This window comes from Hemicordylus capensis, chromosome 4 (genome assembly GCF_027244095.1).
Source record: "Hemicordylus capensis ecotype Gifberg chromosome 4, rHemCap1.1.pri, whole genome shotgun sequence".
NCBI classification, from domain to species: Eukaryota; Metazoa; Chordata; class Lepidosauria; order Squamata; family Cordylidae; genus Hemicordylus; species Hemicordylus capensis.
The window spans coordinates 8,154,531-8,181,063 of record NC_069660.1 but is presented as its reverse complement, the minus strand read 5'-3'; the positions used below and the strand labels follow the sequence as shown (position 1 = coordinate 8,181,063).

Here is a 26,533-nt window from a genome sequence, read left to right as displayed (position 1 = left end):
ACTATCCCCACCATTGACACAAATGAGGAAACTTCTGTATGTTCAACTTGTATATGTAACACTACAGCTCCCACATGTGCCCAGAGCCAGTGGGTCAGGATGCATGTAAGTAAAATTATTTTAATTACTAAAAACTGAAAGTAATTCTTATAGCTGACAACTTAAGAAATTAACTCAACAACTGCATGATAGCAAACTTGTATTTGCCAAGATTAGGAATTGGGGGACTGGAAGGTATTTAGAAGAAAGCACCAGAAGTTCTGTTCGTTGCTGCATAATTTGCATAATATGCAAATCTGGCCACCTGGGTGTGGGATGCTTGAACATGGCAACTCTATATGACAGCCGTCTTCAGATATCTGAAGGGTTGCTAAACAAGAGGAGGAGCAAACCTGTTCTCTACTGATCCTGAGGGCAGGGCCAATGGATTGAAGTTAGAAGGAAGCAGATTCAAGCTAGAGATTGGGAAGGGTTTTCTAGCTGTAAGTGCCTGTTTGAGTCTATAAGTATCTACTTTTTGTAGTGGTGCAGTGGCTGGGAGCCTCCAGATGCTGCTGAACTACAGCTCCCATCATCCCCAGCCACAATAAATTGTAGCTGGGGCTGATGGGAGTTGTAGTTCAGCAGCATCTGGAGGAACCCAGGTTGGGAACCACTGCAGGACTGGGCTCTTCTGCACTGGAGGTTTTCAAACAGGGGCTGGACAGCCACCTGACATAGGAAGCTGCCATATACTGAGCTCAGTATTTTGTCTAGCTCAGTATTGTCTTCACAGACTGGCAGCGGCTTCTCCAAGGTTGCAGGCAGGAGTCTCTCTCAGCCCTATCTTGGAGATGCTGCCAGGGAGGGAAAGTGGAAACCTAGATGCTCTTCCGAGAGTGGCTCCATAAGGGAAATATCTCCATATTTTATTTATTGATAAATAAAATATACAACCAGGGTGCACTCTGCTTAGCAAAGGGGACAAGTCAAGTTTGCTACCACAAGACCAGCTCTCCTATTAGAGATGCTGAAGCCATTTCCTGCTTGAATCATGAAACTGGACTAAAAGACCTCCAAGGTTGCTTCTGATGGACCTGCAAGTTCCTATGATTTTTTAATTTTAAATTCCAATGCAAGGAAGGAACCAGGGTTCCTCCAGAACTTATAGAATTATGCCACTCTGCGTCCATAGAAAATCATTTATGGTTAATAGTGCGAGACCAGTCTTTTTTCATCTCTGTGCCATAGGCACAAGTGAGCAGAACGACATAGATGCATGAAATTCATAGACACTACCAAGTGGACGCCCAGTGAGGTCCCAGCAGGGCTGATGTGAAGGGCAAACAAAAAGCTGGAAGAGGTGCATGGTGAAGTGTGGGTGATGGGCGGGGCAATATGAGGAATTTGCAGGAGGGGCGAAAGCATCTAGGGACTGGGGATAGAAAGTGGAAGGTGATGGGTGAAGTTCAAGTGGAGCTGCTCACCTGGCCCTATACTCAATTAAGCCAAGGCTTTTTAAAAGTCAGAACTGCACAAAGGGCTTGAGAATGTAATTCAACAGCATATCATGCACCACTGCAACACACACCTGTGCATTTTCCTTGTCTGTGCACAAGGATTTTATTTTTATTATTTATTTAAAATATTCCTATACCATCCAAAACTTGTGTCTCTGGGCGGTTTACAATTAAAATAATTAAAAACATCAAATCAATTCAAAATTAAAATCATTAAAAACATTTAAAACCCAATATTAAAACTATTAGGCCACTTTGTTACCTAAAATCACATTCCATGACATTTTGAAGCCTCCAAAGAGGGGAAGGAAATCCTCAGAAATGGGAATCTGACAGCACTCTTGCAGAAGCATGTTATATTCATTGGTGGACACGGTGGGGAGTAGCAGTGGAGTCTGCACAAACAGCGCCTTTGATGGTGGGGGGAGAAATGATTTTGCTTGACCAGGCTCTGGGTTCTAGAGGAGTCTGGACTAGGGGTGCGCACAAAACCGGATTTGCCGGTTCAGCTCTAATCTGAACCAGATTCGAGCCAACCCGACCCGGCTCAGTTTTGGCCCAGTCAAGCCAGACCCAGTTCGAGTTTGAACCGAGCCGGCTCGACTGGCTTGAAACTATACTGGTAAAAGGGAATCCAATGAGAATTCCCCTTTACCAAGTTTTTGGATAGTGTTTTAGTTACTTGTATTCCAGTCCTGGAGTAGAGGCGGGGCTAACAAACAGCCAGCAGCAAGAGCACAGAAGGCAGACTACACTTGCCTCTCTCTAAATAATTGTTGTAAATCTGTTGGCACGGCTGACCCGACAGGATTTATAGTCCCTCCAGCTCCACTTCTGTGAGTCAAGATAGAAATTCTGTAGATAAGAAAGTAGCCGCTTAGCTGCACAGATGAAAGCGAAGGATGACTCTCAAAAAATAAAGTAGTAGAAACAAAATAAAGTCCCCTCGAAACTAAACTAGGTACCCCCCTCTACGATATCTGAGCAATAACTGAAATAAAGGAGCAAGGAAGGAACAGGACAGGCTGGAACAAGAAAGGTTGAACAATTATAAGCATGAGGAACACTGTCTGCAGTAGGCAATGCTGCTGATAGTACCACCTTAGGAACAGCGTTTGCTTGATATAGGGCTCGAGATAATCCGGCAGCCAATCAGGCTGTCCTGACTCAGCACTTCTATTGCCTCTCCTGTGAGATCTTGTGCCTGCGTGTCTCCCACTGAGCCTTTCTCTTGAGACGTCTTCTTAACACAGGTGAAACTCCAGCTTCCTCCTGATCAGGCTCCTCAGCCCTCATCTCTGCCAGCTGTTCAGATTCCCCTATCTGCTGCCGTTCCAGCTCAGCTTCTGAGCCTGCTCTCCCAACCAAATCCTCCCGCTCCTCCTCTGACTCTTCTGACTCAGAGGTCTGGGCCATGGCAATAATATCCGTCTCATTAAACTGTTAATATTCCTGATTCAACTCCACTTTCTTGTCCTTGCATACTACAACTCTTTCCTCTGGATTCTACAAGGAGCAGGGGGAATTTCCTAAGTAGAGAGGGGACAGGAGGGGAGTAAATTTGTACTTACAGGTACGAGCTGCGGCGGTGGCCATGGTGTGTGTGTGTGTGTGTGTGTGGCAGAGGCTCCCCCCGCCCCCCGCCAGCCTCCCCCTGAGTAGCCTGGGTCAGCGGTGGCCTGATTTGAGTCTTCTCTGGCCTGGTTTGGGCCTCTGCACATGTGTGGGGCCACTTTACTGACCTCCGTGCATGCACGGAGGCCGTTATGCAAATGGCCTCTGCGCATGCTCAGAGGTCAGTAAAATGGTCCCCACGGGTGCATAGAGGCTTGAACCAGGCTGCCGCCAGCCTCAGCTACTCATGGTGAGGCTGGCTGGAGTGCGGGGCAGCTGCCCCCAATGCCTGCCACCCCTTCTGTGGCAGCCATTGCAGCGCCTACCTGTAAGTACAAATTTGCTCCCCTCACCCCCCCTCTGTACTTAGGAAAGGCCCCCCACCACCACTGCCTGTACTGGTAAAGGGGAATCCTCACCAGATTCCCCTTTACCAATATAGCTCCGAGCTGGCCCAGTTTGGCTTGAACCCAGACTGGCCTCCCCATCTCTGAAAAAGGCACTGAAGACACACTTATTCACCTAGGCTTTTAATTAGATTCATGGTTTTTAGTTTTTAATATTGATTTTAAATGATTTTAATGTTAATGATTTTAATGTTTAAATGATTTCAATTGTTTAATTAATGTAGTTTTGATTTTAATTGCTAATTGATTTTAATTGTTCTTGTTTTGATGTAAACTGTCCTGAGCCATTTTTGGAAGGGCGGTATATAAATCAAATCAAATCAAATCAATCAATCTTGATAACACCCAGCACCAAACCTCCTGGTGATCTCTCCCAGTGGTTTCATGTAGATGTTAAAGAGCAAATGAAGAGCCAGGGGTTCTCACTGTTGGGTCCCCAACTCTAACAGGGATCCCCAGATGTTGCTAACTACAACTCCCAGCATCCCCAGCTGCAATGTCTCTTGGCTGGGGATTATGGAAGTTGTAGTCAACACCACCTGAGAATCCCTGTTAGAGGGAACACTGGTCCCCAGATGTGGCTGGACTACAATTCCCATCATCCCCAGTCACTAGAATACATGTTTAAATGGATCACTAGAATATCTAAGTTCAACATCTAAATGTGTGGAGAACTAATGAGAAGACACAGAAAGGGCTCCAGAGTGATTTTGCAACAAAGCAGCTGCTATGTTCATTTTGCTCCTTGCCCGGCAAATTCAAACTGGAAGTGAGGGCTATATGTAACTTTTGTGCCCCTATTTCAGTCAACCCCGGGTCGGCCCGGGGTCTCTCTTCTGCTGGTAAGTTTCCAGGCAGAGTACAAGGTTTTGGTTATAAACTATAAAGCCCTAAACAGCTTGGGCCTTGGGTATTTAAGAGAATGCCTCCTTTGCTATGAATCACACAGCTCATTGAAATCATCTGGAGAGGTTCGTCTGTAGTTGCCACCGGCTCATCTGGTGGCTACTCAGGGACGGGCCTTCTCCATTGCTGCCCCAAGGCTTTGGAACACACTTCCTGCTGAAATAAGAGCCTCCCCATCTCTTACAACTTTTAAAAAGGCAGTCAAGACACATTTGTTCAACTTCACCCAGGCTTTTAATTAGATACTGTTTTAATTGCATTTTAATTGTGTTTTAATAGTTTTAACTTTTTAATTTTAACTGTTGAAATGTTTTAATCTTTTATTGACTGTTTTTATTGTTTTGTAAACCGCCCAGAGAACTTGTGTTTTGGGCAGTATAGAAACTTATTAATTAATTAATTAATTAATTAATTAACATGATGGGCTGGTTCCCATGATCAAAGCAATGTCAGATCAGTGGGGAGTCTGATATTCCCACAGCACATGTGCTCCTTATTTCTGGTCATGAGAATCCAGGATTTTTGGCAATATCCAGTGGACAACCGGAGTTCAAATTCCAGATTAATGATGTTGGTTAAGTGCCGGATTGGCATGTTGCCAATGGCACATCACTGAAAATTTCTGGTTGAATTGTTTAGGATTTGCGTATGATTTCGTTTTCTGGTGCAAAAATTTTTGAAAGTATATTCTTACATAAATACGAAAAAAGGTCTGCTATGTACCACTTTACCTATTTTGTATCACCCATATAGGGCTCTTTCTGTTTCTTCAACATTTTGGAGCCAAAGTGAGTTGTCTTTTTCAGTAGATTTGCACAAGTCAAAGCAATCTTCTGGCTGCTTAAACCTATGGATTGATTATGACCATCATACCCGCATTCAGCTGACTTCTGATTTCTCAGGCCACATTCACAAACATCAACTTTCGGAATGGTAGCAATCTGTTGCAGCAAAACCAATGAAGAGTCTTGTGACACCTTCAAGACTAAAATAAATGTAGAAGTCTTTAAGGTGCAAGAATGGTCTTTGATTCTGCTTAAAAAGCCAGCATGTCTGTGTGTGTGCTTGCAAGTCCAAAAAGAAGCCTCCTCAACTCTCCTTCCTTCTGCTTGTAATGTCTCTCTTTGAGCAGTAGGTGGCAGTACTAATCCAGCATCCCTTCTGCAGGTTGTGTGTGTGTATACACACACACACACACACACAACACACACACACACACAAAAGACACACACACTTCAACTTGGTTTTGGTAGAAACCGAAACAATGTTGTGAAAACAAATGGACAGTGCTGGGTCACTGGGAAAATAATATCTCGCGTCATGGCTTTAGCTCAGGCAACAAACTAAGCCAAGCTAAGCTCTCTTAAAGGGATTTTAGGGAAATTATTCTGACACACTGTTTCTGCTACCAGGCACCTGCATACCACATTACAGAGGTCCTGCAGGGCGTTCTTGCAATTTCAGATTCCTCCACAACCTGGGAGTCATTTTAGACTTTTAGGCCACCGGATCCTAAAAGCTCAAGAAAAGCTGTGACATTCTTTCATGTGCAATTACATACAGAGAAGCTAGACTGAAAATTCTCCTAGAGCAGGGCTGCTCAACTTCGGCCCTCCTGCAGATGTTGGCCTACAACTCCCATAATCCCTGGCTGGCTATAGACTGAAAATTCTCCTAGAGCAGGGCTGCTCAACTTCGGCCCTCCTGCAGATGTTGGCCTACAACTCCCATAATCCCTGGCTGGCTATTGGCTACTGTGGCTGAAGATTATGGGAGTTGTAATTCAACAACACCTGGAGGGTCAAGTTTGCCCAAGAAGAAGACTAAACTCCAAGAAGAAGACTAAACCTCTGAAACTTCAAGTCTGGTTGTGAGTTCTGATGGTCCTACTCGCTCCCGGTGCTCCACTCCTTCCCCGTCCCCAAGCAACCCTCTCCTATTTCCAGCCTTTCCCATCTTCCCTTGCTCTCTCTGTCCTTGTGGGGGATCCCTCCAAGTTCTCCATGTTCACTGGGATGTGTGGGGATGATGACCCTTCTGTTTCATCAGTCCACTGCCTCCCCTGCTGCTATTGATCTATCCAAACCATTTGCAAGTCAAAGTGGTGTGAAAAGGGCAAATATAGAGCATTCATGTAGCCCAGGGGTGGCCAGCCAGAGGCTCTCCAGCTGCTGTTGAACTACAATTTCAATCATCCTCAGCCATGATAAAAACACAACAGGGGATGATGGGAATTGTATTCCAACAGCAGCTGGAAAGACTGAGCTTGGCTTCTCCTGGTGCAGTAGCAACCCCCAAACTTTGTTACACTGGGACAGGGTTTCTTAACCTTGGGCCTCCAGATGTTGTTGGACTGCAACTCCCATCATCCTCTGCTGCAAAGGCCATGTCTGGGGATGATGGGAGTTGTAGTCCAACAATATCTGGGGGCCCAAAGTTATGAAACCCTGCACTGGGACAAAAGCCAGTCAGGAGAGATGCCCAGAGACGAAAGTTTGGGACGGTATACAAATTTGATAACTAACTAACTAACTAACTAAATAAATAAATGAAATCTTACACTCCCTCTGAAAGGCAGCCAGAGAGGCAGCGTTGGAGGAACTATCCTTCCAGACCCAGGGCCAACAAATGACAAGGCTCTGTTTACAGCTGGAGCTCTTCTCATCTCCCATCCAAAATAGGGCCAGACTGGATGAAGAACGGGTGTGTGTATGGTGGGGGGTGGATCCCAACCAGCCCCTAACAGTAAAGCCCTACAAAAGCCATGCTATTTGTTTCCCCCACCTGCCCTCCTGCCCCTCACCTAGGAGAGTCCCCTTCAAAGCAGGCTGCCCTTCCCAACTTTCACATCTGATGTTGCAAAGACTGAGTGACTGCAAAGATCTGGGGAGGGGGGGGCTCCGCACTCCCCCCCCCCCGCCTTGCTTAGCCACATCTGCAACACCGTTTGCCACCAGGCAGGGAACGGCTTTCTGGCTTTGCAGCCTGTTCCCTCATTAGCAGGTCACACAGGAAAAGGTCACTTCCAGACCATCCTGCAGTCAGCAGCCCCTCGGCTCCCAACTAATGTGACTGGGAATGTTGCTTCAGTTCAAGGCAGATTCTGCTGCTCCTGTCTCAGGAGGACTCATTAAGGCACCATGAACCCTGGTCTGAAGTCACTTGTCTGCTGGTCTCCGAAGGCTTAGGAAACCCCCGGCCAATTCAGAACGCTCTAAGAAATGCACTAGTGATTACAGGCGGAGCCATCCCGAATAACAACAATACGCAGCAGCTAGGCAAATGGTTCGTCTCTCTGCCTGCAGTGTGAGGATGAGGAGGGTAAGAGCCTTCCTAGCAGGGCTGCTGTAAGGATTCCTGAGCCAGTTTAAGAGGCGTGCTTCACATACTTGGTTTACTGCACAAGCACTGCTGTCCTTGCTGGTTGGTTCTATTAGGAAATTAAATCTCCCCTTCTGCCTTGTTTCCAATTAGCCACTAAAGTAAAGTGTGCCATCGAGTCGGTATCGACTCCTGGCGATCACGGAACCCTGTAGTTGTCTTTGGTAGAACACAGGAGGGGTTGACCATTGCCTCCTCCCACCCAGTATGAGATGGTGCCTTCCTACATCGCTTCTTCCTATATCGCTGCTGCCCAATATAGGTGTTTCACATAGTCTGGGGAACATACCAGCGGGGATTTGAACCGGCAACCTCTGGCTTGCTAGTCAAGTCATTTCCCTGCTGCGCCATTAGACACCTCTCTGGCTTCTTCAAGATAGGGCTGAGATAGATTCCTGCCTCAAACCTTGGAGAAGTCACTGCCATTCTGTGAAGACAATACTGAGCTAGATAGACCAATGGTCTGACTCAGTAGATGGCAGCTTCCTATGTTCCTATTTTGCACCACTAGGCCTGTGCAAAATCAGAACAGTAAACTTGGACCGTATCAGATTTTACCAAAATTGGAAGACTTGGCCAGCCCAGGTCAGATTGGACTTCTACGACCCCTTTCACACAAAAAAATTAAAAGAAAATTGGAGCTTTCCAGAGCTCCAAATGGTGGCGAGAGGTTTATTTTGTTTATCGTGACTGGGGGGAGAACCCATCTTCTATCTGCCCACTGGCCCACCCATGCATATCTCATCTTTTAAAAAGCTTTTTAGCCCATTTTTCACTCACATTAGCAACCACCAGCTGATTTCCATGTTTCTTTTGCGATTTTCTGGTGTGAGGTTAACTTCCCCTTCTTCGACTCTCTGTTACATCACCTCCCATGACTCTCTGGAGTTTTCTTCCAGGTTCACAGTAAGTATCCAAGGTTACTTTTAAAAACTTTAAAACGTTTAGTTCAATATCCCAATCCCAAATTTGAGAAAGTTCCAAAGGACTCCAAACTAACAGTTTCAGGGCCGGATGAGATCGGATTGGACCCAATCCTGACTGTTGTGCTCATGCACTGTTGTAAACCGCCCTGAGCTATTTTGGAAGGGTGGTATATAAATAAAATAAAAATAAAAAATAAAAAAAAATGATGCACTGGCCTATTAGCCTTGAATCCAACCTGACTCACTTTTCTTCTCTCGCTGGACCAAGCCTGGCTGCAGGCCACCCTTTCGGATGCAGGAGCTCCCTCTGTAATCACGGATAAGACAACCTATGCTCTTTGGCAAGCAAGAAAAGGCACTCCACACATGCTCAAAGACCCATCTTGGTTCCTTTAGATATCCCAGGGCATTCAGAACCTGTTCAGTGGCTAGGGCCATTCACACGACCATAAACTGGGTAGGAAATGAGCCCTACCCAGTTTCGGGAGTTGGGCGCACACACTCCCATCTTACCACTGTGTGTGAGATAAAAACAGGGCCAGAAGCAGGGAGCTTCCTCGTCTGTCAAGCCCCAGCTGAGTAGGACAGTTTTTCTTCCTACCTCATTCAGAAGCTGGGGAGGGATTCTGGGGAGGGCACACTTGTCCTACCCAGCTGGTGCTTGACAGACAACCAAGCACCCCACCTCCTAGCTTGTATTTGCCTAACACATAATCGCACAGAGGGAGCACACCCAGATCCCACCCACTTTGTGGGCATGGGAACCATCAAATGAACTTTTGACCTTGTCCATTTTGCCCCCCACCCTGCCACATCATCATGGAGCTTGTTTCCAAAACAATACGACCTTCCATACTTACGGCGCATCATGCTAGCGGATTTCGAAGGAGACAGCCAGTGCCTGGGAGCCCCGCTGTGGGGCAGGGTGTTGAAGGTCCATATTTGCCCTACAGCTGGGAGAAGAACAGATCAAGACCTTAGATTGGTGGGCTTCACACGTGACCTTCCAGCAGCACAGAAAAACAAAACTGTGTGTGGCCGGGGTGCTGGGGGGAGTCTTTGGTTAAGTTATTCTGACATCAGTTCTGCCTCTCCCTAGTGTATTCCCACTACCCCCCCCCCAGCACTCTCCCCAAAACCGCTGGTGTGGGGCTGCAGCATACCTCCCTGCAGGCCCAGTCAGTGTTGTACCAGAAGTTGCACGTGCCGAGTACGACACTGACCAGGGCTGCAAGGAGGAACGCTGCAGCCCCACGCCAGCAGTTTTGGGGAAAGAGCCAGTGCGGGGAAAGTGGCGTGGCAGGTAAGGGGACCCTCCCTGCCCCTTAAAGAACACCCTCCCCGCCTCCCGGAGTGCACAAACCAGTTCATGCACATCCCTATTGCATTTATATACTGCCCTATATAAAATCTTAGGGCGGTTTACAATCCAAACAATAAATATTATTAATGCCACCACAATTTGTGAGCAATACTTTATTATTATGATTGGTTCTTCTAACAAAGGTATTACCCCATTGCTACTCTGAATCCCCATGAAGCCATGAGAACCTAAGAGCAGCCCCACTGGATCAGACCAAGGTCCTATCTAGTACAGCATCCTGTTTCCCAAGGTGACCCACCAGATTCCTCTGGCAAGCCCCCAAGCAGGAGATGAAGGCATGTCCCATTTCCTGCTGTTGCTCCCCTGCAGCTGGTAGTTAGAGGGATTCTTCCTCTGAACCAAGAGGTAGCCTATAGACATCTGGACTACCAGCTATTGATAGACCTGTCTTCCATGAACTTGCCTAATCTGCTTATAAAACCACCCAAGCTGGTGGCCATTGCCACATACTGTAGCAACAAGTTCCACAGACTAATTATGTGCTGTGTGAAGAAGTACTGCTTTTTGTTTGGCTTAAATTTCCTGCCAGTCAGTTTCATGGAATAATCCTTGGTTCTAGAGTTGCGAGAGTAAGAGAAAAAGTTCTTTCTGTCTACTCTCTCCACATCATGCATAATTTTATACATCTCTATCATGTCTCCCCTTAGGTGCCTTTGTTCTAAACTAAAAAGTCCCAAACACTGTAGCTTTATCTCGTAAAGAAGGTGCTCTGGGCCCCTGATCATCTTGGTTGCTCTCTTCTGCACCTTTTCTAGTTCTATAAGAATTCTTTTTGAGATATGGTGACCAGAACCGTACACAGTACTCCAGCTGCAGTTGTGTGATGACATTATAATATTCACAGTTTTATTTTTGGTCTTCTTCCTAAGAGGGCAACCAAGATGATCATGGACCTAGAGCACCTTTCTTATGAGGCAAGACTACAACACCTGGGGCTTTTTAGCTTAGAAAAAAGGTGACTGTGGGGAGACATGATAGAGGTCTATAAAATCATGCATGGTGTGGAGAAAGTGGATAGAGAGAAATTCTTCTCCATCTCACACAATGCTAGAACCAGGGACCATCCCATGAAATTGATTGCCAGGAAATCTAGGACCAACAAAAGGAAGTACTTTTTCACACAATGCATAATCAGCTTGTGGAATTCTCTGCCACAAGATGTGGTGACAGCCAACAACCTGGATGGCTTTAAGAGGGGTTTGGATAACTTTATGGAGGAGAGGTCTATCATTGGCTACTAGTCAGAGGGCTATAGGCCACCTCCAGCCTCAAAGGCAGGATGCCTGTGAGTACCAGTTGCAGGGGAGTAACAGCAGGAGAGGGGGCCTGCCTGTGGCTTCCAGTGGCATCTGGTGGGCCACTGTGTGAAACATGATGCTGGACTAGATGGGCCGTGGGCCTGATCCAGCAGGGCTGGTCTTATGTTCTTATGGATTGATATTTTCATTCATCTATCTGCCACAACCCCAAGATCCCTTTCCTGGTTAGTCACCAACATCAATGTATAAGTGAAGTTGGGATCTTTTGACCCAGAGTTTATCACTTTACATTTATTTGCAGTGAACCATATAGGCCATTATGTTGCCCATTCATCCAGTTTGATCCTTTTGGAGCTCTTCACAATCCATTTTGGTTTTAACCACCCTGAATAGTTGGGTATTATCTGCAAACCTGGCCACCTCATTGTTTACTCCTAAGGACAGATCCATCTTGAACAAATTAAAATGTACTGATCTTAACACAGGTATTGGGGGGACTCACTTTGTCCTGCTCTCCATTGTAAAAATAGTCCATTTATTCCTGCCCTTTGCTTCATGTTCTGTAATCAGTTACCAATCCATGAAAAGACCTGTCCCCTTATCCCATGACTGCTAAGTTTACTCAAGAGCCTTTGATGACTGTCAAAATGTCAATCAAATCATTTCTGTCCACAGGCCTGTTAGCACTCACACTAAAAGGTTAGTGAGGCATGACCTAACTTTGCAGAAGCCATGCTGATTCTCCTACAGCAAGGCTTGTTCTTCTATATGCTTGGTGGTTTTATTTTTCATTAGGCTTTCTGCTAGAACAGATGTTAACCTAACTGGCCTGTAATTTCCTGAATCCCCCCTGGATTACATTTAAAACAACAACAACAGTGTGACATTGACTACCTTCCAGTTCTCTGGTACACAACCCAATTTCTGGGACACATTACTTAAAAAAACAACCAAAAACCCAGCAGTTTCACATTTGAATTCTTTTCGAATGCTCAGGTGGATGCCATCCAGACCCAGTTATGTGTTAATTGTTTAGTGTTTCTGTTGCAATTTGTGATTGTCTAGCAAAGCACCAAGAGGAAGCTGCCCACTCCAGTTACGAAGTAGTGCAGAGCCTTATTGTTGCAGTTAGTCAAGAACACGCATGGAGATTGCAGTGCAGTATAAAGTAAATAAGATTTATTAGGTTAAGAACATTTGAGATAGGAAAGACTTGTCCTAACTATGTGCTACATAATGAATAGGAGGAGAGAGAGATATATATGCTCCCATCTGCTCTTGAAGGCAAAAGGAAGTAGAACTGGCTCACTACAGGAAATACCTGAGGAGTCAAGGCAGGGGTCATAGAGTAGAGGCAAAGCAGGGACAGGCAAGGGGACCCCCACTAACTACCTCTACCCCCAATGCCCCAAGTAGTCATTAGGACAGTTGGTGTGAAAGGCCGATGCACTGGAAGTCCATTTCCAACAGTCTCAGTACACTCGTCATCTCTTGTCATCTCTATTTGACTGAGTTCCCTCAGACACCCTCCCTGAGAAGGTCAGTTCAGGCACGGGTGTCTGCCCTACATCTCTATAATGAAGACAGATACAAAGCATTCATTCCATTTGGGGGCATCTGCATATCCTCTTTAAGCATGCCTTTCACTCCCTTGTCACCTAGAGGTCATTATACACTGCTATTTGTGATTTTATATAATCAGAATGGGGCTAGCACAACACCTATCACGCCCTGCTCCTTTCCCCATCCAGGGAGTTATTCACACTTGGCTTCATGCTGCGGGGTAAATGTTGAGCAGAGCCACTTTGAAGTACACTCGCGGCATTGGGGGAAGCAGCCCCTCCCCTCTGCTCTCGGGTTTGCTTTTAGAAGCGTGCAAACCGGCTCGACGTCGAGCCAGTTCAATGTTGAGCGGGTTTGGTTTGACAGCTCAAGGTCAAACCGAACAACCCCCTGTTTGGCCCGACCTCAGACCGAACACCCCTGGGATTCGCGGACCTTTTAAAGGTTTTTTTTTTAAATTAAATTACGTTTACTCCCCTCCGGGGAGTTCCTAGAGGTGGCCGGAGGTGTGTGTGTGTGTGTGTGTCTCCCGTGGAGGTTCCCCCTCCCCCAGCCGGCCTTCGGGGTCAATGTTGAGTGGAGCCACTTCAAAGGACACTCGTGGCATTGAGGGAAGCAGCCCCTCCCCCCTCTTGGTTTTTGTTTTTGGAAGTTCACATGGCATGCCTTTGTGTTTTCCTTCCAGCCAAAGGGCGGGCGGGGGGAGGGATAAAGTTTACCAAAGAGCGATATCTGCATTTGTAAAGAGAGTATCCCTCTTATCATGCGAATGATTCTATGTCAGTGCCCCTCCCTATTTGCTCCAGCGCTTTCAGAAAAAGTAGCTTAAAACCAGCATTTTAAAAACCCAGAAATAACTCAAGATAAGCTGGAATTCTCAAGACAAAGCCCAGTTTGTGTGTGGAGTGGCTCCAAGGATCTCGAAGGGACTTGGGGGTACGTTTGGCTGGTGTGTGAATGCACACACTCTCTTCCGAAGGAGATTCAGGACAGAAGCCCTGTCTGTAAAGCCTCCAGCCTCTTGGCTGAAGCAGGACTCCTGTGCAAGATCCCTTCTGGATAATGCAAAGTGACTGCACGTTCAACAGAAAATGTTTCCTGAGCAGAGGTCGAGCTGCTTTCTGTGTGCCTTGGAAAGCCCACCAGAAGGCTCCACCCACACCAGCCCCTCCAGGAAGCAGTGCTGGTGATCTACAAAGCCACCAACTGCTGCTGTGGAGCCCAGGCAGGGTGGAGGAATCCTGCCCGTGCCGTTCAGCATGGGGATGGGGCAGGGGGTGCCACAGCCAGCATGGTGCAGCTGTGCATTTGCACCACGCTGCCTGTGGGGGCTCCTGTCTGGGATCAGCTGCTCATACCAGGGCAGGCAACAGTTCACCCAGCAGCCCTGCATTTGCACGGAGTTGCCCATAGCACCCCCACAAGTGTCCTACCCAGCTTGGGAACTGTGCATGCTCTCAGCTTTCGACTGTGTGCTAGCAAAAATCTAGGAAGGAGGAGGGAGAGTAATTGCCTATGAGATGGGAGGAGCTGAGCAGGATGGTGCTATCCTACCCAGCACTTGTACCCACATTCTAACCAGGTGGGAGGAAAATACATCCTCCCCAACTCCTTTCTCACAAGGATCACCCTACCCTCCTCCTACCTAGGTTTTTGCTAGCACACAAATCAAACATCAGAAGTGTTCACAGCTCCTGAGGCTGGACACTTGTCCCACCCATTTAGCGGTAGTGTGAACTGCCTCACTCATTTGTAGGGGAAATGTTGGGAGGCGAGCTGGTCTTGTCGTAGCAAACCTGACTTGTCCCCTTAGCTAAGCAGGGTCTGCCCTGGTTTGCATTTGAATGGGAGACCACATATGTGAGCAGTGTGAGTTATTCCCCTCAGGGTATAGGGCCGCTCTAGGAAGAGCTCTTGCCTGCTTGCATGCAGAAGGTCCCAGATTCCCTCCATGGCAGCATCTTCTCCAAGACTGGGCTGGGAGAGATTCCCACCTGCAACCTTGGAGAAGCCGCTGCCAGTCTGTGTAGACAATACTGAGCTAGATGGACCAAAGGACTGACTCGGGATAAGGCCGTATCCTATGCCCCTATGTTCTGTCCTTTTGCTTTTGAAATATATGGGAACACGAAAATGTCTAGACTGATATTCTTGCCTTTCCTTTCATCACTGGCAAAGGATTGTGGGAAGAGGGCAGTAGAGAGAAGGATTCCAAATGGAGAAGAGCCTGGATCCTTCCTGTGGACTCTCCCAAGCTGGTCTGGCCGGGCTGGGATCATGGCAGCCTCTTGGTCCTGAGCATTCTAACCTGGGCACCTCTCAGGACTCAACTGTACTCAACTCAGAGGCCAAACCTCATAGCCCTCTCATGTCCCTGATCAGCTTAGTGCTGCTCCATGGGGTGGGGCTATAGCTCAGTGGAAGAGCATCTGCTTTGCATGCCGAAGGTCCCAGGTTCAATCCCTGGCAGCATCTCCCGATAGGGCTGAGAGAAACCCCTGCCTGAAATCCTGGAGGACTGCTGCCAGTCTGTGTATGCAGGCAGTACTGAGCTGTTTGAACCAAAGGTCTGACTCGGGATAAGGCAGTTTCCTGTGATCATAGATGTTCTTGCTCTGTGCCAGCACTGAGTGGCCTCCTTCTGAGCGACTTAAACATATTACCATATTTACCCAAGTACAAGATGACGCTGAATTTAAAACGAGCCCCCTAAAAAACAGAGGTTAAACACAGGTCATGCTCTTATTTACTCAAAAAGAAGAATGACTCTGAATTTAAGATGACCCCCTAATTCTAACATGAAAGAATGAGGGCGGGGGGACACCTAGAGGCGCTTCACACAATTAGTGTGAAGCACCATGAGGGCTTCTGCGGAGCAGTCTCTTAGCCCTGGGCGGCCAGACCGGCCACCCACACAATTACCGGCTCCGTCACAGAGCTGACAGGGGCCGAGGGGATCCGGGGCCACGCAGACCCCGGAAGTCCCAGAATGCCCTGCGCGAGTGTGCAGGGTTTTCTGGGGAGACCCCCCCAAGCTGGGAGGCTTGTTGGAGCCTCCTGGTCAGGGGGTCTCCTTGAGAGCCGCCGTGGTGCGGAGACGTGCCACAGCATCCCACGAGCGAGCAAACCAATCAGGTTAACAGAGCGCTCGCTCTGTTAACCTGGTTTGAGGGGAGGGGTTCTCCGGAGGGCTAGCTGCTGAGGAACCACTGGGCTCTCTCGTGAGCCCGGTGGTTCCGACGGTCACTAGAAAACGGGCTAGGCTCCCTTAGCCCGCTTTCTAGTGATCGTGGGAATCGCCTCCTCGTCTTGGATTCAGGTACAGAACAGTAATGGCTAAGCCCTGATGTAGTGGATGTTTTGTGGATTTTAATCTGTGACTTTGATATTGTTTTAAATTTTGTATACCGCCTGTATACAAATAGAGTTGTATATATCAGGCGGTATAGAAATATGATAGACACTAGATAGATAGATAGATAGATAGATAGATAGATAGATAGATAGATAGATAGGGGGTTTCCTGAGCCTTCTGAAGACCTTGACCTGCACTTGGGGGACACGTGAAAATCCAGCTGCCAAGAAATCCCATCTTTCAACATGATTATCACCCAAATGTCGTAGGTTAGCTTAAAGCTCAGATTCTCCACTCCCAGCTCCAGCAGTGTTGCTAGCAAGGAAGAACCACGAGTTAGAAACCGTGTGTATTCCATGTAGCAATATTAATCTGTTGTTTTTTTCCCCCCTTTCTGTCTCCCCCTGCAAACTTGAAGAATCAACGGTGTATGCAACTGTTGGAAAAACACAATATGGGCACATGGTTAGGCATCCCAAGCCCCTCTTTTTCTCATTCATTCTTTCTGCCTCTTTCTCTGTCTTCCTCCTCAGCCCCAACTATAATTTCCAGGGCATCTGGAAATCATTGGGCTTTAGGAGTGACCAGTGAGTGGCCTCCACATTCTTCATGTGCTTCTTAGCTAAAAATACGGCCAGCTGCTGCTTTTCTCTAGAGGCAATGAACTTGCCAACCCTCCAAGGGAAACGTAGTCTGTGCCCGAGGCTGGACTTGTAGTCCTGTAGCTCTTTGAGGCACCATTCATCATTGATTTTGTAGCTTTGGTAGATAGCCTCTTCTTGTTTGGGATCGGCAGCTTTGAGCCAATCATGAACAGCTTCCAAACCTTCTTTGGACATGACATCTGGGTAGCGGTGCTCCAACAGCTGCACCAGGAGCTCGTTGGCCCTGTTGCATTTCAGGTTGGTTGTTTGGTCCTCAAGACCCAATGAGCAGGTGGTGATGACCTCATCCTTGGTCCTCCGGATCAGCAACACGGGTCCTCTGTACTTGCATAGCTGCTCGCCAACATTGAGGTTGAAGTGCTTCTTCACGGTCCGCACCACCAGCGTCTTCCAGCTTTTGGGCATAATGTTCAAGGCCAAAGGGAGAAGGTCATCAAACGTGGCATCCAGGACTAAAGCACCCAGCAATGGGTAGGACATGGCAGCCCAGGTAGCCGTGTAGCCTCCCAAGGACCATCCATACACAATAACGTCTTGTATCCTGAAACCCAGGCGGCATGTTGCATACTGGATCACCACATCCACTGCATTGGCATCGTTCTCTGGGTAGGGCTGGCCTGTACTCCCAGCGAAACCAGGGTGGTTCCATCCCAGCACGGAATATCCAGTCCGCAGTGGTGTGAAAAGACAACCCCATTCATAGAAACTAACATTCCCCTCACAGCAAACCACCAGCTGGTCCCCTCGCTGCTGCCCTGTTTGCTTGGTCCTCCTGTCCACAAACATGGTGTCAATCTTATTTCCGTCCCGAGCGACCAGCTTGGCGCGTTTCCCGTTATATTCCCCCAGGAGTCGAGCCTGGCCCTTTGCCAGGACTGGTAACAGGGCTTGGTTCAAGAGGAACATGGAGCCTGGATAGAGCATCCAGCGCCCTAAGGAATGAGCCATGACGTAGCTGGCCAGCTGGCCGGGCATTTGCTTAAGATTGCTGAGGACATGCCTCCGGGAGTGTCTCTTTCTGCCAGGCCAAACAACGAACGTCGATGCCCGTGGACACGCTCCCGATGCTGCTTTGATGAGGATCTTGCGGCCATGACTTCTGGCACCGCAGCTACCATGGGCACGGGCGTTGCTGTTGCTGTCGCCCTCATCCCACCGGAATTCAATGGGCCAGTTACTGAATTCAAAGTTGTAACTGGCCATAAAATAGGTTTTAAATACATGGGCAAGAGCCTTTGGAAAACACAGGACACACATGGAGAGAGCTGATGGTTCTCTTCTCTGGGATGTATAAACAAAAATAAAAAGAGAGACGGGGCAAGGAGGGCAGCCCCACGGCAGATGCTTATGGTGGACGGCTTCAAAGCAGAAGAAAGCGCCCTTTGTCGTCGTACCGTTATCTTCATGGGTGCATGGTGCTGTCGTTGGAACTAGTGGGAGGACACCTCTTTGGCCATGGTGAACTGATCCAGGGCTACCCATGTGCTGCTCTTGACCTGATCATGCCTAACAATCAGGGAAGTGTAACAATATGTGAGGTCAGCCTCCTTTGTGAGCCTTTCTCAAGAGGCTTGGCTCAGAGGCAACCAACCAGTCAGCATGCAGTGGTGAGGGCAGACTCTCAAGCAGGGGTTCCCAACCTGGAGGAGTCACCAGATGTTGCTGGGCAACAACTCCCATCACCATCCCAGCCCCAATGGCCAAAGGATGATGGGAGGGAGGTATTTAGTGTGTGTACAGAAAGAAAGGAAAGATTGTGCTGTCGAGTCGGTGTCGACTCCTGGAGACCACAGAGCCATGTGGTTTTCTTGGTAGAATACAGGAGGGTTTTACCATTGCCTCCTCCCGCACAGTATGAGATGATGCCTTTCAGCATCTTCCTATATCACTGCTGCCCAATATAGTACCAGCGGGTATTAGAACCGGCAACCATCTGCTTGTTAGTCAAGCAGCATAGGTGACTACAAATATATATTTACTAAGCACAGTCTGGGAAGCACACCAGTGGGGATTCGAACTAACAGCCTCTTGCTCCCTAGGCAAGCTGCTTCCCTGCTGCACCACCACAGCTGATGGGTGCATCGGTCACAAATGGAAGAACATAGGAACATAAGAAGCTGCCATATACTGAGTCAGACCATAGGTCCATCTAGCTCAGTATGTCTACACAGACTGGCAGCTGCTTCTCCAAGGTTGCAGGCAGGAATCTCTCTCAGCCCTCTCTTGGAGATGCTGCCAGGGAGGGAACTTGGAACCTTCTGCTCTTGCCTGAGCGGCTCCATCCCCTGCAACTTCCAGTCACTATTTTGATCAAGAGGGTGATAGTACGTTCCTAGTAACACATTTCCTTTCAGGCCTTGTACAGTCACCCACAGCATTTCTGTGGAGGATAGAAATCTTCCTAGGTTTTCTAGCTTGTTAGATTCTATCCCTACTTTAACATACAGTGCTACTCCACCCTAGGGATGTGCAAACTGGCTTGAGTTTGAGCCACTTCACCATCGAACCTGGCTGGCTCAAGGGCTTGCCCCTGGCTCGCCCTTGAGCCAAACAAGACCCGGTTTGGCTTGAACTCAAGCTGAACCCCCCTGAGCAGACTAGGGGTTCTAATGGGGGTGGGGGTGGGAAACTCACCGCCTCCAGTGGGTACTGCCGTGGCCACAGGAGGGGGGGGTCTCTGGTGGTTCCCCCTCTCCCCGCCGCTCCCCTTGGTCTCAATTCAGCCCAATTAGGGCAGTTTTTGACTGTCTTCTGCCTGTTCTGGGCCTTTTTGCGCTAGTAGTAGGCCTGCGCACTGGCCATCCTCATGGCCGGGTAAAACCAAGCCAAATTGAAACTGGGGGGAGGCCGGCGGGGGTAGGGGGTGGAGGAACCTCTGGAGATTCCCCCTGAGGCTGCGGCAGCACCCCCTGGAGAGTTTCTTTTAAAATATTTGTTTTTCATGAGATTTCCCAGACATCTCGAATTCAAGCCAAACCGGGGATCTGTTCAGGGCGAAAAACTAAACATGCCCAGTTCTGTTCGAGTCCTCTTCAGACTCAAACTGAACTGGGCATACTGGTTCCATGCACACCCCTACTCCATCCCCAATCTCCCCTCCCTATCCTTTCTAAAGAGTTTATATCCAGGAATAACAGTGTCCCACTGATTCCCACCATGTTTCCGTTATACCCACTTGTAGTGATCAGCCACCCCTCCCCCCTAAAGAGTTAACCGGAAGTGAACCCTATCCTGACTGATAGGCTGGTGAACTCCAGGGCTCAGCCAATCAGCACACCACCTGGGTGGGACTGAGGGAGCCACTAGGAGGAAGAAGAAGTTCTTTGTTAGAAGGAGCTGGCTGGAGGTGTAGAGGAAGACCTGTGGCCGTGAAGACTGGCTGCAGGAAAATGGCTCTGCAGGTCCTGGAAAACCAGGAGGGCAGGCAGCATGAGTTCTCAACCAGAGTTTAGTGAGTTCAAGAAAAGGAAGCCTGGGCTTTGGCTTCAGGAAGTTAGTCTAGGGAAAGGTTTGTTTAGTCAGACTTTGCATTAGACTTTTGGTTTCTTTGGGGTGTGTTTTGTATATTCCTTGATACAGTTCTATGATTGCTTACCTGTACTGTAAACCTTTAAGTGTGCTTTTGCATTTTCCTACATACCTCTTCTTTGCAACTGGGTAACCACAATTTTTAAAGTGTGCTGCCCCAACACCATTCAGGGTGCTTTTTAAAGTATTCTTGTAACCTACTTAGTATTTTTACCTGCACCATTGCACAGTAAGGTTCAAAGAACTCAGGCCACTGTCGCGCTCTCACTTGAGGACAGTGAAGAGGAGTGGGAGGTTGGCAGCCTTCTAGCAGGTGGGGAGGCACCTGAAGGAGTGCAGTCTGATGTCAGGACTCAGGAGATAGCTGAGACGGGCCAGGGCGAATGTTCAGCACAGGGAGGTACTTCAGGTCCAGGGGACCCTGGGAGTGAAGGGTCAGACCCCAAGCCGGGGGGCTAGCAGCCCTTGTCTCAAGAATGCAGTCAAGAAAGACAGCAACAGCAAGTGAAGGAACTGCGAAGAAGCCGGCTTCTCCTTGAGAGGCAGCAAGAGAGATGCTGAATCTCTAGCAGCCAGCAGGGGTGGAGCGTTAACTAAGGCCAAGGACTATAAATCAAGTGGCGTGGGTGGCAAACCACCGCTGGAAACAATGCGTTGGCTGGGCTTGCACCGTTGTTGGAGCTTCTGCTACCTTGAGTTCTCCGGTCCGGCTCCTGTGGCCTGTGCTTCCTGTTCAAGAAACCTGAAACCAGAGCTACCTGCTCCTGTGGCAGAAATCTCTGGCTAGGTGTTGGCCATCAGGCAACCTCGTGACAGCCGCCAATGCCCTTTGTGCATGTGATGTCATGTGCAAAGGGGGTGTGGCCCATTCACTGGAGGGCCTGCCCCAGCCCTCCCGATTGCATTTTCAGCCAGCATTTAGTGGTTGGGTGCATTTATTTCTCTTTCTCTACCTCGCTGGAGGGAGAGAAAGGGAAATTAACGCAGCCAGCCACCAAACGCTGGCTGGAAATGAGCTTGGGAGAGCCAACCTGAGCTCCCCAGATTCCAGCCACACCCCTTTTGCATGTGACGTTACACGCATGGGTGTCACATGGGGGGGGCAGTTGGAGGAACACGGGCCGCCCTTTTGCTGGCTACGCCACTGGATATGTCCTTCCCAAATAGGGTATCAGATGGAATTCTTTGAGTGACTCTTCAAAAGAGAAATTCTTCACAAAATGCCAAGTCACATTCCCACTAAATATGATTTAAAAAACAGTTCTCAGATAAAATGAACATCTTTTTCCAAGTGGAGTGTTAAATGGAATCACAAAGAATCTGCATGGGGATACATATATAAAATACCTGAAAATAGTAGAATGAACTGATGCAATTAGATGAGGATACATATGGAAAACAGTATTGGATAGAGATAGTTGCTGTAGATGGAATGCCACTTGTTGTCGAAATGGACTTGACACTTTACATATTTATTCTCATGAAAATTATTAGGAACATAGGAAGCTGCCATATACTGAGTCAGACCATTGGTCTATCTAACTCAGTATTGTCTTCACAGACTGGCAGTAGCTTCTCCAAGGTTGCAGGCAGGAGTCTCTCTCAGCCCTATCTTGGAGATGCTGCCAGGGAGGGAACTTGAAACCTTCTGCTCTTCCCAGAGCGGCTCCATCCCCCCTGAGGGGAATATCTTCCAGTGCTCACACTTCTAGTCTCCCTTTCATATGCAACCAGGGTGAACCCTGCTTAGCTAAGGGGACACAGCATGCTTGCTACCACAAGACCAGCTCTCCTCCTTATTAGGTGATCTCATTTGGGAAGCACATTCATTTTATTTGAGAACTGGATTTTACAATAATGGGTAGAGCTGTAACTTGACACAGGACAGCAGCCAATCAGCCTGTGCTTGCTTGCTTGCTTGCTTGCTTGATTTCTATACGACCCAAAACTTGTGTCTCTGGTCGGTTTAAAATCATTTAAAACATCAAATCAATTGTCAATTGAAATCATTTAAAACATTAAAAACATTTAAAACCCAGTATGACAACAAGAGTGGGGTGATTTCACATCTGGGGCACACTGATTTTCATGTATGTCTGTATTTAAAATCATTTAAAATTTTCTGTACACACCATCCCAAACATCATTATGCATGATCAAAATCTCAGTGGCTGATATGATGCTCAGTCTCCGTTGATGCTACAGACCTGCCAGGGTTGCAAGGCAACACCAACCATCGTGGGCGTCCAAAGTGGGGGGCAAGAGGGGGGAGTTGCCCCCCTCTGGATTGAGTCAGTTCCCATTTAATTCAAAGGGGCATTTTCCCAGGGAGCAGGCAGGGTATTGGGCTGCTGGCAGCCCTGGTGGGGGTCCTTTGTGTCAGCAGGAGACTGTGCATCATGTCAGCCAGTGTTTTCAAGCAATACGGGTATCAATATGGGAAAGGCCCTGATCACAGGAAGAGTGTGCTCAGGACATCCTGTTTCTATAGCAAAAATGGTGACTGCAGTCAGTGCGGTTCATCATTTCGACCTGGTCTGCTTGTACCATGATCAAAGCTGCTTAGCTTTTAAGAGAGGTGGAAATCCTCCAAAGTGGGAGATGTTTCACTTCACAATGAAATTATACAAACACATTTCTTTTGCCCCATTGTCACCTCCAGCCAAGCCGAACAGGGTTTGCAAGGTTTTGAAACACAACAAAACCCGTTTATCAGAGGTGAAGGCAGGAGGGGTGTGCAAAGATCCCTCTTTCAAACTGCTTCCAACTCTGCAAAAATAAATTATTTCCGCCTCTAGCTTTACACCCCCACCCCATCACCACAGAGATAACCATGTCACAGGTCAAAATTCTTGGAAACCTTATTATGATCACTTAGGGGGGAAATCCCTGAATGCTTCTTTTAAATGGAAAGAACAACTTACATTGTCTCCCGACAGCCTGCCTGGTTGGGCTCAGACGGACCTCTGGTGAAAATGCAACCACCCGCCTTGAGCCCATGTGATAGGCTAAGCTAGAAGCAGAACAATAAAGGATGCTGTTTTAGAGGGTGAAGTCTCTAAGAATTCAGATGGTATATAGCTAGAATATGGTCTGCAGGCACAAAGTGTAGCCCCTTGGATGAAGCTGAGCAGATCTAGGCTTGGTCAGTACCTGGGCAGGAGAACTCTGTGCATGGTCTTAGACTCCATGGAACAAAAGACGATATATTTTGATTTGGTCTCCTAGCAGATTTCCTCATCCCAGATCTAACATCTGGGATTGGTTGAATACGATGCTGCTGCTGATACTAAAGGTAAAGTGCACCATCAAGTTGATTTCCACTCCTGGCACCCACAGAGCCTGTGGTTTTCTTTGGTAGAATACAGAGGGCTTTACCATTGCCTCCTCCCGCACAGTATGAGATGATGCCTTTCAGCATCTTCCTATATTGCTGCTGCCCAATATAGTACCAGCAGGAATTCGAACTGGCAACCTTCTGCTTGTTAAGCATTTCCCCCGCTACGCCACTTAAAGTGACTGCTGCTGCTACTACCACTACTAATACTCATAATCATCAATAGCAATGGTTGATCTGAAGAGGGGAGGTGAAAGAGCTAGCCTTTACCTTTTACTCAGGGGCCTAAGAAGGCTTAGCCAGGTCTGCAAGCCCATTACCATGAGGGGGGAAATCGACGTTAAACTGCAGAGCAGACTGAACTAAATAGATTGTCAACCGTGAGAGAGAGATGACAGCCATGCATGTGAAACAGGGCCTTTCAGGTTGTTGCCCCTAGTCCTTGAATTGCTCTCCTTGGGGAGGTTCGCTCCCTACCATCCCTCACCATCTGACATAGGCAAGTGAAGTCTATTCTGTTCACTCAGTGGGTTGCACGATGGAAGTATTTTGCTGTCACTGCTGCTGGTTTGCTTCTGGTGGTGGTTTGCATTATGTGGACTGCATTACCTTAATGATTGGTTTTCACGGTTTTGATTGTTTGGTTTTCTTTGTATGCCACTTTGAAATTATTGTATGAAAAGCAGTATATAAATCCATTTTTAAAAAAATCCTCCTTTGTTGGTCCTCGCGTCTGTCTTCCTCTCCTCCTCCTATTTGCCTCCCCCGCGCCCGGTGACAAATTTTAGATTGTAAGTTCCTTGAAGTAGAGAACTGTCTTGTTTGTTACTAAGTAAAGCGCTGTGAAAAATACTATGCAGCGTTATCATCATCATCATTAGATATGCACAGTTTTCCTTACTCTAGAACAAGGACTCAAGTTATTCTAGACCCGGCAGGATTTCTCAACGTGTGGGTCCCCAGATGTTATTGGACTTCAACTCCCATAATCCCCAGCCCCAGTGGCCTTTGGTTGAGAATTATGGGAGCTGAAGTTCAATTACATCTGGGGACCCACACGTTGAGAACAAGAACTAGAGCAAGGACTCATAGAACAACTTGAGAATAACTAGAGCAAGGACTCATAACAAGAAGTTTTACTGCACAATAAGACTCATTGTTCCAGAGTAAGGCAAGCCATGAACGTTAATAAATAAATGATGATGGTGATGATGATGGTGGTGGTGGTGGTGGTGGTGGTGATGATGTTACAAGTTGTACAGTATTTTTTCAGACTTCCTCAAGTCCCATGAATCATGTTTTTAAGGACCCCTTCTGTCTGAAATCTTCAGCTCAGGTACCCCATAGAGATTTTTAGTGTGTATGTACACACACCTGCACATAGATTTAAATGTCACAGTTATAAGACAGACCATTGCAGTCACTGGCTTACATTCAGACTAAGCTACTCATGAGTAATCTCACAGAAATTAGTAGGACAAACTTATCCCATTAATTTGAATACCACTACTCATGAGTAACTCAATCAGAATGTGAGCCAGTGCGTAATAACCAAGAGTGGAGTTGCATCATAAATGCTCATCAATGAGTCAGGAGCCTCTGAGTACCCCTTACAAACCTTAAAGTTGCCCGCAGAGGTTCATGTACCCCTGGTTGGGGACCACTGGTTTAGGAAAAGGAGAAATGGTGCCACTCTAAATTGCTCTATCTCCATTATTTTTAGTGGGGAAGTACTGTGAGGCCAAAACCCATTTTCCTTCCAAATCTGTGGGAAGATATTTTCCTCCACAGTCTGTTGTCCCTCCAACTTGTGACTAACTGGAACATGATCCCTCCCTCAATGAGCCCCAAGGGGAAAAGGCCAGTCCAACAAACAGTTTCCAATGCAACCCCTGCAGCCCCAGAAAACAGAGGCACTCTGGGACAGAGCTGAGGTGAATATGCCTCATAAGGCAAACCCTGTGGAACCCAAAAACAATTAACCCTTTTAAAAAACCCCAAAAGACTGGTAGAAATTTGGACAACTTACTTGTATTCCAAAGGGTAGGTATGGCAAAGAGGGGAACGACGGGGTAGTTGGAAGACTGCATGGCCTTGAGCTGGCCTGGCCCTGTGATGTCACAGTGCTGCCACAATGATGTCACTGCACTGGAATATGGAGCTCATGACTGGGAGCCTGCTTAAATAAGGTCATCCACTACTTTTCTACAAGTTGCCCAGCAAAACAAGAATATAAAGCACTGACACGTAGTGACTCAGACCCACCGTCTGCTGCATCAAGTTCAGCATTGTATTAGGTCTGTGCGAAGCAAGCTCACTTGGGTTCAGGGACTGCTTCTGCGCTTTAGAGGGGTCCTCTCTTCGACTTGGACCAGCTGTAATCCTGCACCCCCTGCTCCCCAAAATTCAACACCCCCAAATGCACAGTCTTCTTTGCTTCTTGCACCCCAGCCCCTGTTAAGCAGCTGGCCTCATAGACTCCCTCTCGTGGATAGGGATGGCCTGCCTCCGCATGCATTTCCAAGAAGAAGGGGTCTCAGACTCCGACTGGTGTTCCAAGTTAACAGCAGCCCTTGGGCATCTCTGAAGGGTTGGAGTTTTGCCCCCACAAGAGACTGGGAAGCCTCTCCCACTACATCCTCCAAGCAGCCTGGGCCCATCATTTGTTGGGCAGCTGCACAGGCACTGGACCTGGTGAATGGGCAACCT

At 47.7% G+C, this 26,533-nt stretch overlaps 2 protein-coding genes across 10 annotated transcripts in view; both read right to left on the bottom strand.

The window, feature by feature from the left end:
• TPD52L2 (TPD52 like 2) overlaps positions 1-25,933 on the bottom strand; it is a 52,895-nt gene extending 26,962 nt beyond the window's left edge. For 7 of the 9 annotated variants that reach the window (XM_053246136.1, XM_053246142.1, XM_053246141.1 and 4 more), the window contains exons 1-3: positions 25,854-25,933; positions 23,412-23,500; positions 9,594-9,686 (exon numbers count right to left, since the gene is read on the bottom strand). In XM_053246136.1, the coding sequence (XP_053102111.1) occupies positions 9,594-9,686; positions 23,412-23,487 (169 nt within the window). In that variant the 5' untranslated portion in view covers positions 23,488-23,500; positions 25,854-25,933. The remainder of the gene's footprint in view (positions 1-9,593; positions 9,687-23,411; positions 23,501-25,853) is intronic. The other 2 variants (XM_053246137.1, XM_053246139.1) reach the window with 1 other exon arrangement.
• LOC128323306 (protein ABHD16B-like) lies at positions 16,649-18,422 on the bottom strand. The gene has a single exon (XM_053246135.1). The coding sequence runs from the start codon at positions 18,214-18,216 to the stop codon at positions 16,834-16,836; it is 1,383 nt and encodes a 460-aa protein (XP_053102110.1). The 5' UTR covers positions 18,217-18,422; the 3' UTR covers positions 16,649-16,833.
• Positions 25,934-26,533: the final 600 nt, after the last annotated feature.